The sequence below is a fragment of the Lepisosteus oculatus genome, chromosome 12, assembly GCF_040954835.1.
Source record: "Lepisosteus oculatus isolate fLepOcu1 chromosome 12, fLepOcu1.hap2, whole genome shotgun sequence".
In the NCBI taxonomy this organism is placed as follows: domain Eukaryota; kingdom Metazoa; phylum Chordata; class Actinopteri; order Semionotiformes; family Lepisosteidae; genus Lepisosteus; species Lepisosteus oculatus.
This window is the reverse complement of record NC_090707.1, coordinates 21,436,632-21,455,557: the sequence shown is the minus strand read 5'-3', so window position 1 is coordinate 21,455,557 and position 18,926 is coordinate 21,436,632. Positions and strand designations below refer to the sequence as shown.

Genomic DNA, 18,926 nt, shown 5'->3' with positions numbered 1-18,926 from the left:
TAAGTAGGTCAACAACTATTTTCGTCACTTTTCATTTGTGAGTTCTTGGCCTTTCTCCATGCTAAGGGATGACAAGGGCATCTTATCTGTCACCTCATTTTTTAACCCTAGTGAAACAGGAAGCCAGGGACAACCTTGATACAGTTCCTTAAGACTAAGATGAACAGATAATGCAGATTTAATTTTGTTTTAAAGGGATGCCAATAATTGCATTTGCATTAGAATATATAGTTTGTTCCATATTTTTTAACAATGCAGCTCATTATCCGTGATGTTTATTTTATACAGTATTAATTGTTAATCTTTATTAAGGGTGCCAAAAATTGTGGAGGCGACTGTATATGAAGTAAAACAAACAATTCAAGTGGGCATACTTGAATTGTTTGCACTGTCATACACTAACAGCATGAAGTTCTGCCAAGTATCTTAAATTCTTTGGCAGCTTCATTTCAAAAGTGGAACACATAATACCTAGAGACACTAGAGGATTTCGAGCACACATCTGAAAGTCTGTTTTCTATAGAGTGTACCATTGCTTTTGACTCTTAGAATGAGCTTTGTAGCAACTGACACGTGACGTCTTGCGCTGTGTTACTTGGAAGATATCCTGCTGCTATGTGCTGATGGATGTTCAAGGTTATGGTCTTCAGTTCATCCCCTTGTTAACATCTTCAACTTGAGATTTCATGGTAAGAATGCCAGAAGCCTACATCCCTATGCCATAGTACAGAATCCCTGGCAAAAAACCTAACTGGCAGAAATCCATTTAACATTTTTTCCTGAAAATGGCACCACTTCTGGCCTGTTAGTACTGGGAAACTGCAAGACACATACTGCTTATGAACTCTTCATCCATATCATGCCAGCTTCCAAATCAGCTACAAGCTATTTATACCATGAACTGAGCTGGCAGGCAAACGCCCAGGCCTGTTGTGAAAACAGACTGCCACCCTGTGCTGTAACAACCAGCAGCAAGAAAGGGCAATATAATCGTGGTGCTTAATACAAACAAACAAGCCTGGCCACCACTAATACATGGGATGAAATTTCATCTCAAGTTCTCGGCTCTTATTTCAAAACATTATCCATTCCCCTAAAGAGTCATGAGTCAGCTATGTTGTGGATTTTCTTCTGAAGCTTTGAATTTATCAGTTTCCTGAGAGATTGAAATAGAGAAATGCAGCATGTATCCTCATTTTTTTTTTCTTTTTTAGTAATACCATGTAATCAAAGTGCTATTTCTTCACTGGTCAGAAAAGAGCATTTGGTTTTTAAGAGCAGCAATTCATAAAAAATAACCACAGATGTTTTAATATTGTTAACAGTTTTTAACTTTGTTAACTGTGTAATTAATCAGTTGCACTGAAGGAATATCACTTTGATATTTTTGTAAATTACATCATGAAAACAGCCCTTGTTATTATGAAGAAGTAAAAGAAGACTGTTGGACTCCAATTTATTTTCTACAAAGAGCACTCATATACGATTTCCTGATTTGTTCATGATAGAGAACTGTGATGTTTTCTATTAGTACTCAAATATGAGGAAACGTAAAAAAATATGATGTTCTGTGTAAAATAGCTCATCTCTATGCTCAAATGAACTTTCTTTTCTGAGTAATTTATTATTTTTCAATACAAAATCAAATTGTATTCAGATATCCTTGATCTTCTGTATCATGCTATTTTTTTCTGCTTTATTCCAGAAAAAGTCAGATATGTTGAAACAATTGCAATTAAATGGCATATTGATTTAGACCATTTGTATTTCGTATGAATAGAAGTTGCAAAATGAAGCAACAGAAAGACATATGGAGTATAAATAATTATGAACTTGGGGCACCAATTATATGCAAAATACCACAAGGTCCACTGAGACTAAACAGAGATTTGAAAAAAATTAAGTAGAAAACAAATAGGGATAAAATAAACCTCTTCAGCATTACCAAAAGATTGTTTACAGCACAGATCTATGGGCTGACCAAGTAAGCAAGAAGATTGCTCGCTTCAATTCTCATTTGCCTCCAATTGGCCTCGCACCACTGACTGTGGCAGTCATAAAAGATGACTATCGCATAATTCCAAACTCCAAACCAGTGCAAGCATACTGATATCAGAGGGTAAGGAGAAAATAAAAAGTTCTTGCCAAGAAATAAAAAAAAAATATATGCGTTTTCTTGAATTTCACACCCCAAAGATTCAGGATTACCAACTTTTGTGGTAATATTGACAGACAGCTTTGAGCTACAGGGGCAGAAAAGAGAAGATAACTTTTCCTTGAAAGGTCAAAATGAGATAAGAGTTCTTGCCAGTGAGAAGCATCACTGTTTGGCTGCAGATCTGTGGATGGTTTGTTTATCGGCAGAATTTCAGGCAGCTCCTGATAGCACTGAGATTGCGGTATCACCCGAAACCATCAGCAAGAATCCTGCAGGTGAAACAGGAATTCACTGCTTGAACAAAATAATCATGGGACGCAGCACAAGCTTGGTCAGGTACAGCAGTTATCTAGATGTGCGATTTTCCCATCTTTCCTGCAGCACTGTTTCTTAATGTATCTTAATTTTTTTTATTTAATTTTAGTTTAATTTCTTTAATTAGAAAAGTTGTTTACATATTGCCATATTACACTTCATATGGCGGAGGCCTTATACTTTCCAAACAAGTGAATTGAATTAAGTGAATTTAGATATTTAAGGTACTGTATATTGGACATATACATAGTGTTTTTTTTCCCCAAAAGTGCACACTCGATAACTTTGCATTTACTTTGCATTTGATTTAAAGAGGAAATTAGTTTGGATGATATTTATAAACCACACTTGACACACACACCTACACCCAGCGAAAAATATACAGTATTTTTCAGCATAACAGGTTATCATGGATTCAGATGTTTCTAGAGCCAAAATCAGATTCACACATGACCAAAATGGGCTTTTCACTTCCAACAGATTCTATGTCACTAACCAGTAATCCTGCTGTGCAGAATTCTAATCAGATCTAATTAGGCACCTTTGTTTCAAATATGCTGCAACCTTCTTAATTACCAACACAAATTGCAGCATAATTGTTTACTTAGTTTCAGAAGATTGCAAAACCAAGTAATTATACAGAATGTTTGAACTGTGCTATTTTTTATAATGATCATAAAGATATTGTTTTTAAAGAGTCCTGCACACAGCAAGTAGACAACCCCCCATTTACGAAATCACAAAGCCAGAAACCTGGGCAGAGTTCACCTTCGTTTGCAGATCACACTAACTACTCTGTCGGACAGATAAACTCAAAACTGCAGCATCACATCAAAGAGGCGCCAGAAAAGGATAAAGTTCTACAATGTTTTTTTAAATGCTTGACCAAAAATGAGGTATGAATTCAAGTGCAGCGTTTCTTTAATGTAGAATGGTTCTATACCCTTCCATTTCGGAAAAGCCAACTGTGTGTTTTGTCACGTCTTGGGTTGCTGTTACAAATCCCATGGGTGCACAAAGGGAAGAAGGATGAAGTGTATGTAGACTACAATCTACAAGAGGACCGAGTAAATGATACAGTACACAGTCAGAACTACCTTCTTTCCCACTGTAAACACACAGGATAAGAAATAACCTTGTAACACAGATTTTAATTGTCTGGCTATTTTTTTCCACACTGATTGCTATTTATTATTGCTACTTTTTCCACACTGATTGAAAACAAACTTTTGAAAACTATCAAAACAAACTGAACAAAGCTTTCAGAAACACCCAGTAGAGACATAATCCCATGGGGCAATCATACCTGGCACTAAAGAATTTAACATATAAATATATAAATTTGGCTCACAAAGCGCTTCAGAGGGCATAGTATTGAGACATGATGTTTCCTCGAGAAAGGACATCCTTAAAATAATATTCCCAATTTAAAACATTCATTTATATGCAAGTTGCAAAAAAACTTCTAAAGTAAAAACTTAAACTTTCTACTTTAAGGATTTAATTAGGTTACATTGCTTAAAGGCTTTTCAAACGACAAGAATTGCAATTATTATAAAAACTGAGATTGAGGACCATGAGCGTGCATTTTATCGCTGTGTAGAGGCAGTATTCAAAGTGCTTCGTTGCAGTGTTGGATTGTGGGCAGATTAGCTGGGTTTTAAGGCATTTAAACAAAACTACCATGTATGCAGTGAAAGACAGCAATTACTAGAAAAGAAAATCGTATCTATGGTAATGGTTATTCAAGAATTTGGATATTTTAATTCTGCAATTTATTCATTTAAAATAAATGCTATGACGAAAAAGTTTTCAGGGGCCTTCTTTATATATATATATGAAAGTTGACAGGATTTTTTTAAACATTAAACAAGGTAATATTTAATGTTTTGAATATATGTAATGCTTCCAACCATAATTTTCAGTAAAACTAAATATTCTGCTTGTTGGGATCTTGCTTGCAATTTTCACTTATTCTCTGACTTGTGAGAGAAGCATACCTGTAAAAATAAAAAAATCTACTAATTATATTACAAAATGTACTGTATAAGTATTTTCAATGGATAAAGTGTAGTACAAGTCATTCTTATAAATGCTTTAAGAGGAAGTGTGACATTTTATCTTGCAAAATCCAAGGAGCAAAGTGCAGCTGAGACTCCATAACAACAAACTACACTGATTAATTTATCATCTTAATTAATAAATGGAAACCAACCATCAGTCTTTTTATACTTGAGGGAAGATTGAAAACATTCTATGTTAGGTATTGCTTACAAAATGAATGTCAAACAGTTTAATCACTTGAATTTGTTAAAAACCTTGGAAAGAAATCTGCACAAAATCTCATTCAGTTAGAGCCAATTTTATAGCACATGATAAACTAGAACTTTGACATTAGCTTCCAGTATCCTACCTAATCAGTGCTATAGCTACCCCAGCAATGTGGAACTACAGAGTTAAAAAAATTCTACCACAGTACCTTATGCAGGCATTTCAACTCATTGTGATCACTGTTTCCACACTTGTCCACCCGAATAACTCTGAAAGCAGACATTGCACGGCTATTTTTAGGTGATACTTAAAAACTCTTTTAAAAATTCTACTTGTTATGCAGTGAACTGCATCTTTATTATTCTACAAACTGAATATTTAAAGCCCTGCTCTCACTACACACCCATATAAACTGAATAATGTAAGATACAGAATGCAAACACACTATAACCAATTTCCAAATGTGACAGACATGTATAGATTTAACCCTCCAAGTGGAAAACCTAATAGGTAGGATTATGCTTTCTGCTTGAGAGCCTTCATGAATTGAAACCTCTATCTGGTAAATTTTCAATATGAATGTGCCATTTTCAGTATACATATGTCCCTGGAGTTAATTTGAAAGTTAACACACTTGGATGTTGCTACACATCTCAAAGCTAGGGAGACAGGACAAAACAGTCTCCCTAGTACAAAACAGTACATTCAAAGTTTGGAGTTCTTTCTTTTGTCTCTAAACATTCTGAATTGTCTGCACTCAGTGTAAATTCTAAACAGTGTATCTGCTGCATATTCACAAATATTATTTTAGCTTTTAAGGTCAAGGAACTAGCTAAAACCCTGAACAAGCATAAAAAAGGAAACTCGGAATTAAACTTCTCAATAATCAATAGCCTTGCATTGCACTCTGATGGGAAAATAAGTTTACTACATGACAATTTTTACACAATATTGTTCATAATGGGCAAGGTGGGCTATCAAATTTCAGAAGTACAGCTTAGCACTCAGAAAGCCAAGGTGAGAACAAAACTGAATGATTAAAATCCATAAAAAGAAGTGATTTAGCAAAGAAATGTGAATTCTAGGATCTAATGGAGATTTCCAGAAGCTGCTACATTACAATTACAAAAGGTTAAGTATTTATTTAAAGGCAAGATCAACTTTGAAACACAGTGCCAAATATTAATACTTAAAACTACACATATATACTGATAGGGGAACCAAAAAATAATATGTCAACAGACAGGCGACAGATGTCATGCTCAAATTTCAATTTATGTATCCTTATTAAACAGAACACTTCTTAGCCCCAGTGTAATTCACTATAGATGGTTACCATTTTTGTAATTGATTTTCCTAAACAAAATAATGACAATAAAGCATGATCCAATCCCTGAATAATGACACAGATATACAACACACATATACGTGTGTTGCATATGACACCTGAAGAAGGCTCCACGGCCGGAACGTTGTGTTCTTCTTCTTTTTTTCAGCATGGAATAAACCTATTACTTGTTCCTTTGCAGCCTATGCATGCTGACGCAGCTACCCACCTGAACTACTACTGCATATACACATACTGCACTCTATACAGAGCATCAAAATAAACTACTGTACAGTATTTATAACACACAAAGATTCACAATGATATCACAAAAATGACAGCTTTACTGTATGTCTCAGATGCACATAAATTTTATCGACAATGTAAGTAAATTAATTATGCTGTTTACTATTTGTCATCAATAGGTTTTCTCAAGAGTAGATCTACTGTGAAAGTCACAGGCTAGTAGTGTGTGAGGCAACTGAGCCTGCAGTGGGATTCTGTTCCATTCCACTTGTAGATTCAGGACAAGCACGTGCCTGTTCACTGGTCTCTGAGCCCTAGATGGCACGTCATACCGGCTCATTCTATAATTGTTCAAGCATGATGAGACACATTTTCAACACACAAGAAAGCAACTGTTACAAAAGAACGCCCATATGAAGAGTAGTCTAGTTCTGTAGTGACTAGACAACCCTATCCAGACCAGCACACATGGACTTCAAGAGCAATATTTCGTATTTCAGTTTGCATTAATGCACCACAAAAGCTTATCTCCATCAGATTCTGAATTGAAGTCCATCAGTGATCTACACAAAACTTTGATTCATCAATAAAAAGAACTTGGCTTCATAACAGGAGAGGGACAATGTGCTTAGTGCAGCTTCCATCAGTGAAAAACGTGCCATATCAGTGCCTTTCCGTGTAACTTACTTTTGATTTTCACATTCACTTCATCGTCTGTGCCCAGTCAACTCCTTCACTAATGAGGTGATTTAGTGCTTATTCCACAGTCTTAAATCATTTAGTATATTGTGGTCAGTCACGAATGATCAATTTGTCAAAATAATACAAAAACATTTAATAATCACCAACAATCTGTATTCTTTATTCAAAATAACACACTAACATACAGTACATGCACAAACAGGGTGATAAGTCCCTTTGACTTTCACTAAATAATGCACTCTATACTATACTGCATATTAGTGAAACGTCTTATTTTTACAAATTGAATTTACACTTTTCGTAATCTGTAAATGCTGCATAGATATAACTCTAGCACAACTGAACACAACTTTAGAAAAGAAAATTAAATACTGCATCTGCTAAAACATTAAATATGTATAATCAATTGGGATTTGTTTGAAATAATTTTTCAGCTAAATAAAAATCTAATGTTTATTTGTGTATTTTAAATATATATCTAAAATATATCTAATGGAATAAATTCAAGTAAAGAGCAACAACAAAATAATGTATTCTGGAGAACCTAATTATCTAATGTCTACTACTTTTGAGATTACAGTGTTCTCTCGGTACATTTATAAGTGATGCAGTATTTCACTTTGGGGGGGGGGGGGTATACTATGTAAATAAAACAAAATATTAAATATAAACAATCCAGAAGTTATCTTCGACAGAGGAAATATGATACATATTGTATAACACATTTTATGTTTGATTTTTACTGTTAAAATATTTGACATACAGTATGGAACTGTTTTCTCTAGGTTCTGAATTATGCTATTAGCTCAGAGAGACAGAGCACTTATATGCAGATATTACTATATATGTCCAAATTCTAGAAAATATCTTCATAAAGATGGGAAGTTTGAGAAAAAGTGTTGGAAAAAAAATATTTTTCATATGCTAAATGGTAGCTTCTTAAAAAACAAAAAGTGTCAAAATGATTTGTTCTGCTTCTACCCCACGCCAAATTTCATTTTTATGTAGCATGGAATTGTAAATAAAATGGAATGAAAATTAATGTTATGTATTCACAAGAACAAGCATGTACAGTATGTGTGGGTATTTCTAGTAATGCAAGGACAGAAGTTAAGAAGCTGTCCTCTCAGTGATTGTAGCTCTGATAACGTGTGGACTTGCTCACAAAGTAAAAAGGCTTTTATAAAGAAATGTTATGTTCCATTAAACATTCATCTGTTTCAGATCCTTCGTGATGTAATATGTGAGTGTGAGTTTGTAATATTAATGATAAAATGAAAGTCCATAGAAAATCCTCTCAAATGTAAGAATACACACGTGTATGCAAATTTGAAAGGAACACTATACAAGCTGTAGCAGCATGGCTAAGCAAAGAAAAATCTCAGTAAGCTTCATCTACTGTAGATCTTTAAATAAAAGTGGTACTATGAGTTTTGTAATGACATGACAACCGTTGCGTAAAAGATGACCTCTTCCTCAGGGTTTATAAAACTGGAAAAAGTAGAAAAAAACAATTAGGCATTTAATTTTATAAAGAAGCTGAAAAAACAGGAAACAATGGACTTTCAAATAGGTAGAAGGGATGGTAAAAATAATATGTAACAAAAAAAATCCAAGGAAATACAAAAAACCATAACAGAGGTAAAGCACATAACTGATAGCTGTCAAGTTTGGTATAGTACTATCTCAAACACTGCAGAACATTATATTCATATAGAAATGATTCACAATGAGTCACAATTAACACTTAATGACCTTATATTCCTATGGCATATATGTTTTAATACTAAATTAAGCATTTAGTATAAATGGTTTAGGAATAAGGAATACTTATACAATGAAGAACCAGAATAGAGCTGAATGTTGATAAATATCAGTGTCTTCTGTGCCGTGATCTCCTATACAGTATATGCTAAACATTAGATGTGTATGCAGTACAAGTATATTCCAAAGTACACAAACTGCAGTTTAAAAAGTGCAAAGTAAAACAACAGACCAATAAGTACGTTATGGGAAATAACTAGAAAAATAATACTTTTGGGTTGTTTTACACAAAACCACAAGACTAGGTACTTTAATACATTCTCATGCATCATTTCAATGCTAGTCCATGTAAACAGAACTCTGAAGAAGTAGAGCTAAAACAAACAAAAACTAATATGGATCAAATGGCTATAAACAATAAGTTATTTCTGCCCCTGATGAAGAAAATAAAAATCTAGTCAGGAGACAGTTTACAGAAGACTTTTTAATATGATTACTGTTTTTGTGGTTTCTTATGTTCTGTACTGGAAATATACATCAAAACACTCAGACCACCACATTATAAAATATAATTATAAAATGATGCTGCTGGGCAAAATAAAAAAATGTTACCTAATGGAATATGACTAGATCTAATTGATCTAGTGTATTAAGCATGCAATTTTACAAAGTTACAAAGTGGTCTGCATTACACCCAGATTTCCTTACTTTAATTAACCCGCTCTCCAGTTTTTTTGTCCAAAAATAAACAATAAACATTTTAAGATCTAAAGTAAAACAGAACGTTGTTGTTTCCTTACAGGATATTTGAATTGACAGCCTCTGTGTGAACTATTCTCAGCAGTGATCATCCAGATATTTAAGTTCATTTGAAATTAATGAGTTTTAACAACAGACCCTAAGAGATCACAAGACCTCCTTTCTCAAGAAGGTCCAGCCAAGAGGATTTTTTCAGTGACAGCCACAGGAGCTGAAAATATTATGCAAAACGCAGCTGAACACCTCAAATGCACAACTGTACTTTACGTGCTACTGTTTATCAGAATTCTATCTACACAATCGCCCTACCTAAGGCATTAAGCAACAGTAAAATTAATTTGCTTCTGATCTTAAGCATACAATTTCCTTGAACCACTCTGGAAAATCAGCAGAAGTTAGTGACAGGTCATCTGGAGCTTAAAATAAATAAAAAAACACACTGGTCTTTAGTGCTACCACGAAATACAAAAATGACAAATTAATCTCCAGAATTCTGAGGTACAGAAGTAGACCACTGGAAGAAAAAGATACCTTTACGTTCCGACCGTTTCTTCCGCCGCCTTTTGAACCTCCTCCGGATCAGACAGTAGAAGGCCCCCATGCCTTGAGACCCATCCAGAAACAGAGCCATTTAGACTGGATTCTACGCCCTTCAGCACCCCTTCTCTCTTCCTCAAGAGGTGTGTATGCTTCTTCTGCCCTGCCTCTGAGCTCCGTGTGAACTCTCCCAGACCTGCCTGCCGCCTCGCTCTATGACGGACTCCCCCAGTCCTGCACACTGCCTCCCTCCTGACTGCTGTGCTCCTTCACCAGCCACCCCTGTACAGGCAGGCTAGGGAAGACAGCAACACACTCAGAATGCTCCCAGTGACAACTTTGGGGAAGGAGGAAAGAAAAAACGGATAAAAAAGAAGAGCAGGCACCTATGTAAAAGGACGCCAATGCTATCTGACACATTAATTCAGTGTATTAGTATTTCATTTCACGCCTGCCATCTGTGACAAGAGACGTCTGTGACAGTTAACCCTGGAGAGCACATCTTCCAGCAGATTGCCAGAAACACAGCACACTGTATAGCCTCTCTACAGTAAGTATATATACATCATGCTGCGTCACAATCTCCCTCAACCAGTGAGATTCTCTACATTCATGTCAACCTTCACAGAAGTAACAGGAACTTATCAAACTCAAGGCAAGTTTTACAGCATGCTTGTCTTCACTTAAAATCTGTCACATAAACATGTTCTTCCCTCCCTTCCGGTCTGCCTTTTGTACTAATTTTTGCAATTAAATACAAATATAACAACATATTGTAGTTGCCTGGCTTGTCTGTTTTTCTCTTTCTTTTTGCGTCATACTGTATAGCATCCACAGGCATTAAAATGCCTGGTGTGTACCAGGCAATTATTCTTACTAATGTACATTCCAATGACAGGTAGCAGGATAAAACCTGGCTACGGCACTTCAGAATATTAAAAATCTATTTCACTTTGTCAGCAACAATCCAGGCAAAGGGAAGCTTGCAGCACTTTTTCGCTAAGATGACAGCCATCTCCTTGAACCTCCAGTCCAAGCCTTTTTAATCCCAAAGTTAATTATCCCCGCGAAATGCTCCAGTAGCAGGAAGACTAAGCTTTGCACTGGAAACCTTGACACCAGAAAGTGCGATTTTTTTTGCATTAACTTACTACTGTGCGAGCACAAATTTCCCTCCCTAGCAGCCTGACAGAGTGAAGAATTGTGCTTTCCTGGGGCTGCAGAAAAAACCGACACAAACCAGCTCGAGTCCCTGTCTCCCAACACACTCCATCTGTGACCGATATAAAATGTAAAATTACATCAGTGCCAGTCCATTGAATCAGCCTGATCTACATTACTCAGTTACATTTGATTGTCGGCTCCAGAAAGAAAAAGTCAGGGCTCCAACTCGTTTAACTACTGTGCTAAGAGAATCCTGCCTCTTTTACCACCTTCCACTGTCTCCTCTGGAGCTGCCTGCCTGTATAAACTGGCAAAGCTGGAGCATCTCTTTGTCCTCATGCCTCAGTATTGCCAGTGTAGGTACATTCAAACAATAGGGAAGAAAAAAAAACACTGGTGAACGCTCTGACTTCAGAGCCAACTTAGTACTCATTTTTTTCTGGAGCTAGCTGCCGGCACTAATAGGAAAAGCAGGAGGCAGAAGCACTGTGTTAGTCACTGTACAAATGCAGCCTGCATCTTGCCAAGTCTTATTTTTCATACCTGTGTGTTCTGTCACACAACATGAAATTAAACCATTTTTTAGACCAAGTGACTAAAGTAGATGAAGCCTAGCAGCAAATAACAGTATGAAACTAAAAGAGCCAAATTAAGGGTGAGGCATTATTTTTCACAAATAAGTTTTAGATGTCTTCTTTTTTTAAAACTTTGATTAACACATTTAAAATAATAGTGCTAAAATACTTTAAAATAAACTATGCTTTTTGTCCGTTGTGAGCTCCAAACCTATTACCTTATCCAGTACATTCAAAAGTAATAGTGCATGGACTAAAAACCACAATATTTCAGATATGTCTTTTCCATGTATTTTTAGATGCGCTATCGAAATTCAAATGCAGACCTAGTGCCCAATTTAAATATAAAAGGATTTTATTTTGCCATAATGCACCTGTGTGTGGATATCCAATATGGTTTAGCAAGCTTCTTTATTCAATACTTATGACACAGCAAAATATTCATACAGAGCAAAACTGTTAATTAAGTGCCATCCTGCTGTTTTAAAAAGAACGTATTCTTCTTATTTAACAAAACAGCTGTCTCACACACAACATACAATATACAGTAGATCAGAGGCATGTTCCTCCACACCTCATACACTGAACCAGCTACCCATTTTACACATAATTTGTTGATGCATGGCTACACATATATTATATAGTTATATCTATATACAGTATATTAATATGGAATATTTCTTGTATTTGCATAGTGCCACCAGGTACCATTTTATTTGTTGACTATGTATCATGCTTTGTGATTCATTTAGTCTCTTATTATATATTTATACTGTACACTTCTAAGATTTGACAGGATCACACCACAAGGTGAGAATACTAGCACACGTAAACAATCACAAAATTTTCAGCCTTCGGTGAGCTTGGAGTAGTCCGATTACTGCACCTGCATCTTTACTTCCACAGAGAGTGCAGTTATTAATCACGTTTACTGCAAGTAAAGCACATTTCATGTTTTCAGTTACTGGAATTAGACTTCCTTAGGGTAATCACATGAAATGCAAGTGAACTGCTGTCATAATCATGAGTGTCCTTAAAATGTGCCAGATTTCTGTTTTTTTGTGTTTTAGAAAACATTTTGCATTCCATGACTGATACTGAAAACACAAATATAGACCTTGAATGACCATGTAAATGTGAATGAAAATGAATAATTAAGCAGGAAATGTAACTACCTGAACATGCTCTCTTTACACCTTAGGTACTAAAAACTGCAGGTAAATTACATGGGTCAATTACGATGCAAACATTTGGCTACACAATAAACAGATGTTGTCTTTTTCAATCCCAGAAGATCTCGATAATTAAGTTGGTAAGAAGTTCTTACTTCTTACGATATACTTTTAATGTTTGAAAAGTGTAAAATATTTCAATTGTTAAACAAACAACCTTATAAGTGGTCGCTGATAAGCATATTCATTCATATGTGCTCTGAAGAGTATATGTTGTATTGCGTATCAACCTTGTTAAGCACGACTAGATGGAGAGGTATTACAAAGTCAATTTACTTTCTCACTCTATAAACTATAAAAAGATGTCCAATAAATTCAAAGTTATTATTCTATGCAGTGCCACACAATGATAAAGATATCCAAAACAGATGATACATTTTTCTTAAATACAGTACTAAGTATGCATTGTAATTACTCATCTACAGATTCAATTCAGGAATTAAAATCCAAGTAAAATCTTACTACTACAGTCTAACAATGACTTGCATCATATTATGATTCTGTATTAAAATTCTTGGCCACAGTCTATTTGTGACTAATTACCTTCAAATGGGAAGACTATGCCATTTACTCCCGTCAGCCTGTCAACAGGCCAAAAGGAACAGTTGTCCATGTATTCTTGACAAGAATTTCACTTTGTTTCATTAAACAAGGGCACGTATCAGACATTATCACCACGTTAAGGCAAGCAATGACCTAATTGCATAAAATATGCGCACTGTGAATTTCATATTATGTCTAACAATGCATTTAGCTCCTTTATTAGAGCTAATTTATAACAAACTTGATCTCCTGAGGCTTACACATTCAGGTTGCCCAATTTAAAAGCTTAATTAAGTCAGCCAAAAGCAAGGAAAAATTCCAGTAACAGACAGAAAAGGTTGGGCATACCTGTGAAAAAAAGTTCCTTCAATTTTTATATTCAAAGTTACAAACTACAGTGTATTCTCTTTAGCAATCAAGCATCACACTGACAGAAAACCTCAACTCGTTTAAATTGTACTGCCAACCAGGTGACTAAGAAGACAATGCCAACACCAAAAAACAAATCATAACTTTAAGTCCAAAAGATTGCACCTTTTCACTAAAAAAGTCTATATTTTCAGTTAGCTCTATCAACAGTCCACAAATCTAAGAAATTCAACTTGACAGGCACTGGTTTCATGTCCCTAGTCTACTCAACCCTCACACATTCTAATTTTTTTGCCATCCTCCATTTAAATTTACAAGAAGCAATACAGAAAACATAATTCAGGCATCATGCAAGGTGCTTAAACCTGACATTTAAACATTTAAAACCTGTAAAGGGGTTAGTAAAATGATTTAAAATCGTGTACAACACAGCACAATTTATTTACTATCAATACCACATATACAATCTTAAAAAAAATAACTGAGTTCCAATGCACAGCTTTTAACAGTTGACTTGCAACATCAATGGGTGAAACGCTTCCATAGATTCATTCTGTAAAACTAATTAGAATGTTTTTGGATGCTTAAAGTGAAAGGAACCTTTCAAAGAAGCAGTTCATTATGCACTTCCAAATTCAAAGCCAAATAGGATGTTGTGATTGAGACTTAAAATGTAATCCTCTGGCATAATATTGAAATTGTAACAAACACCATTTTGATGTACCCTGCAGTGAATTTTATCTTAGTTCTTTTCTATGATGTGTATCACAGCAAAACAGCTCACAATTGTGTCAAATCAAGCCTGTCCTGTTTGTATTAAGCTTACAAACACATTTTTATCACATAAGTACAGTTCCATTTTAGATATTGACATGCATTGACAAAACACTCCATCAGCTCTCACTGCTTCACACTTATTACTGAGGTTTTATGTTGCACAGTATACATATTGTATAAGGTAGTAAAGAACAAACTTTTTACAAAAGCTCTTTTAAAAATCTAGGTCCAGACCAATGTTCGGAAACAACAGAAAACCTATTGTGTACTACTTCATCATACTATGACCTTCAATTCACAGAAAAACAGATCTGTGGTATTAAAATGGAAAAAAGTAGGATGATATACAGTACATGTTTTCAAAAAACATTTTTATGTTTTAGATAAACCTCCGGCCATCCACTTCCTAATTGCTTTATCCAATACAGGGTCACGGTGGAGCTAGGCAAGCTAGCTAGCTAGGTCTAGGCAAGCAACAGGTGCAAGACAGGATACAACCTGGATTGTAGCCAATCCATTGCAGGGCAGTGGATAAATGTTATGCTAGTTTAAAAAATATGCATTTTTCTCACAAGCAAAGGTGTTGAGTAATAATGTGATAATAACATGGGACATAACATAGATCACCTGGTTTCAGCTGTTACAACTGGAGCAATCCTATACCCAAGTACCAATGCAAAAATAAACATTTGGCATCACCTAGTGGTCATACAAAGTAAAGGCCTAGAATATGACCCGAAGAAGGCTCCACGGACGAAACGTTGTGTTTTCTTTCTTCTCTTTTCAGCATGGAATAAACCTATTACTTGTTCCTAAAAATAATAATTGCTTACACCTATATAGCACTTTTATGGACACTCCACTCAAAGCGCTGTACAGGTAATGGGACTGCCCTCCACCACCAATGTGCAGCATCCACCTGGATGATGCGACAGCAGCCATAGTGCGCCAGAACGCTCACCACACATCAGCTATTAGTGGGAAGGAGAACAGAGTGATGAAGCCAATTCATAGATGGTGATTATTAGGAGGCCATGATTGGTAAGGGCCAATGGGAAATTTAAACAGGATGCTGGAGTTATACCCCTAATCTTTTTGAGAAATGCCCTGGAATTTTTAATGACCACAGAGAGTCAGGACCTCGGTTTTATGTCTCATCCGAAGGACGGCGCCTATTACAGTACAGTGTCCGTCACTATACTGTGGCATTAAGACCCACATAGACCGCAGGGTGAGCGCCACCTGCTGGCCCCACTAACACGTCTTCCAGCAGCAACCTAGTTTTTCTCAGGAGGTCTCCCATTCTGGTACTGACCAGGCTCAAACCTGCTGAGCTTCAGTGGGTTGCCAGTTGTGAATTGCAGGGTGATATGGCTAAAGCAGGGTGATATGGCTGTAAGAGAATGGCAAAAGCTGAACAGTGGAATAGTGCTATGATAAAAATAGAATTACAATGTATATTAAACACAGACAAGAAAGCACAATGCACACTGCTATGTTTTATCTAGAACTGTTAATATTCTCTAATGCACTGATGTCCCATTAGCAAACCACAGAAAGGATTTTATCAATACACAATTTAAGCAAAAGTCACAACACTACAGGGTAGTGTTTTAATATTTAATATATTTAATAGTCACCATGAAGAGCTATAGGTAGCATTACACCAAACAAAAAATGTAGATAAGGTACACATTTCAACAGTGCATTTGCTGGAGTCTCTTAAAGCTTGCTCCACAGTGCCCTCTTGTGAAAATCACTGCTGTTGCTATATGACCTCCAGTGCACCCAGAACTGTGAATATAAGTCAGAATCAGAGCTGTCATTTAAATGTACAACTGGGTCAAGTTAAATAATTAGCCAAACTTGTTCCAAAATCCCATTCAGAAGTATAAATCAACTTGTATCAGTCACAAACCAGACTCCTTTTAACTAAAGAATAAAGTGTGTAAAAAGAAAACTCCAGGCTGTAAAGTTCATAGCACCTCATACAGGCTATTGGTTTAGTCATACATGCTTAGGAAAGTGTGATTTCACTCGTAGGAAATGAAGCCCTGGGAAGAAGATGGAATTCCCTCTTTCTACTCACAATGAGCTATAAATGTAAATAAAAACAAAATTACTATTTTTCTCTTACAAGAGTTTGAAAACCTGATTCTACTAGATTTACCAGGTCAAAAAGACCTAACAACCCATTTCTTCCTGATAAACACTTTTTTTTTTTTACCACCAATATACATAATCAGTTTTACTAGCAGGATATACTGTAGGACATTAATCTGACAAAAAATACCTTCCCTGTGCTTTGAAGAATCAAGTCAGACTTTTATTCAAGCTGAATAAGTGCTATGCTAACTGTATTAATAAGTATGCCTAGAAAAAGTTATATCAAACATCTGTAAAATGGGGCCGAACACAATATGGAGAGAGGAAATTTTCATAACTGTGATTAGAAATATATACCAGCAGGATCAATCTTTGTAGAAAATTTAATACAGTCTTAAGGGGAAAAAACACGCACCTTTTTAACAGCTGTTGTGCCCTAAAGATATTCTGTGGAACCTGAAAATAAAATACATACTGTAGGTTAAGACACAGTTAAGATCAAGATAATTTGTTTTAATAGGACTTAAATATTTGTATAATTTTGAAAACAAGGCAATCTGTAAAGAATACAAGGTTACAAATAATAAGTAATTTGGCCCATCTAGTGCATTGGGTAGTTAGTAAATTATCCAAGGATATCAAGATGTTTTTCTAAAGACACCAGGGTACCGGCTTCAACAACCTGGTGGACAGTTTGTCCCATACTCCAACAACCCTTTGGGTAAAGAACTGCCTCCTATTCCTGATCTTAAATGCACTGCAAAAAAAACATGAATGCAGAAACAAAACATTTTGCATTGTTACGATATATTTAAAAGCTGAACTACTTATAATATTTACTTTTGATTCGAAATGTGGCACACAATACAGTAGTTTCATAAAGTTGTATACTCCTTAACAGGAACTGCCTTCATAGTATTTATCCATTCAACAAGAACAATGAATTTTAACAACAAGGAAAAATAATTTAACCACCATTTAAGTGGTTTAATACATATTAAGTTGCTCTTTTTATATCACTTTAAACTGCTCAGATGTGTTCAGCAGCAAAATAACTGAGATACTAATTGAAAAGACCGTTGCAAAAGCCCACATTTATTCTGTGGTCTTGTACGTGGAACAATCCTACTATAACATTAGCCAAGACCAACTACCATGCCTCTGAGCTACACAGCTAACATACTGCAGAAAAGCATGCAGAAACACGCATGAATAAATCTCTGGTACTATTTTAAAATTACCAGAAGATAACACTTAATGCGAACCCTGCATGTGACATCATGTAACCTATCAGCAAAGGATTACACTGCTGGCACATGATACGGTAGCTTTATACAGACATTTCCGTAAGTCACAGGCGAAAAAATCTGGAAAACGTAACACATCTTTATGTGAAAAAGGAAAAAAATAAATCAATTTTTAAAGATTAGGTTAAAGTTATTTCTAGGTTATTCTTACCTAGAAATTTCCCCAGAACACATTTCCCTAGAACAAATTGCTGTCATTACTCCCCATGTCGATAAGTAACGAATATTAGCAAAGATAAAACTGAAGCAGGAAAATTTCAGATTGGGAGGAAATCCAAGTGCGTTAACAAGAGAAAATGTGCACGTCATCTTAAGTAGAAAAATATAATTTAGCTGGATTCTAAATAAAATTCAACTGGATTATAAACAGACTTTAGCAACCTTAAGTTCTTTGCACTGCAAACCACAAAAATATAAATGCAAGAAAGGTTTCCCTCATAGAGGGTGGCACAGTGACGCAGCGGTTAGCATTGCTACCTTGCAGAGCTGGTGCCCTGGGTTCAATTCCTGAGGTTCTATCTGTATGGAGTTTGTGCTTGCATCGGTTTTCTCCAGGTGCTGGCCTTGGAGTTAGGGTGTTTGGGCTTGTGCCCTGCAATGGACAGGTGTTCTGTCCAGGGTATATCCTGTCTTGCGGCTGTTGCTTGCTGGGATAGACCCTGACTACCCTACAACCCTGTACTGGTTAAAGTGGATAGAAAATGGATGGATTCTGTCAAAGATGTATCTGAAGCCTGTACAATTCTCTACTGTAATCACAATTTACTGCATTCT

General features: G+C 35.7%; 1 protein-coding gene across 8 annotated transcripts in view; it reads right to left on the bottom strand.

Annotated features, from left to right (window-relative positions):
• The window catches only part of adarb1b (adenosine deaminase RNA specific B1b), a 173,429-nt gene that overhangs the window by 57,192 nt on the left and 97,311 nt on the right, over nucleotides 1-18,926 (bottom strand). For 2 of the 8 annotated variants that reach the window (XM_015359255.2, XM_015359258.2), the window contains exon 4: nucleotides 17,261-17,301. The exons of 2 other annotated variants lie outside the window; for them this stretch is intronic. Coding sequence is in view for 4 of the 6 variants with exons in the window: in XM_015359252.2 (XP_015214738.1) it covers nucleotides 10,074-10,173 (100 nt within the window). In the remaining 2 variants the exon portion in view is untranslated. Of the gene's footprint in view, nucleotides 1-10,073; nucleotides 10,980-17,260; nucleotides 17,302-18,926 lie in introns of those variants that run through there. 4 more of the 8 variants (XM_015359253.2, XM_015359254.2, XM_015359252.2 and 1 more) reach the window with 3 other exon arrangements.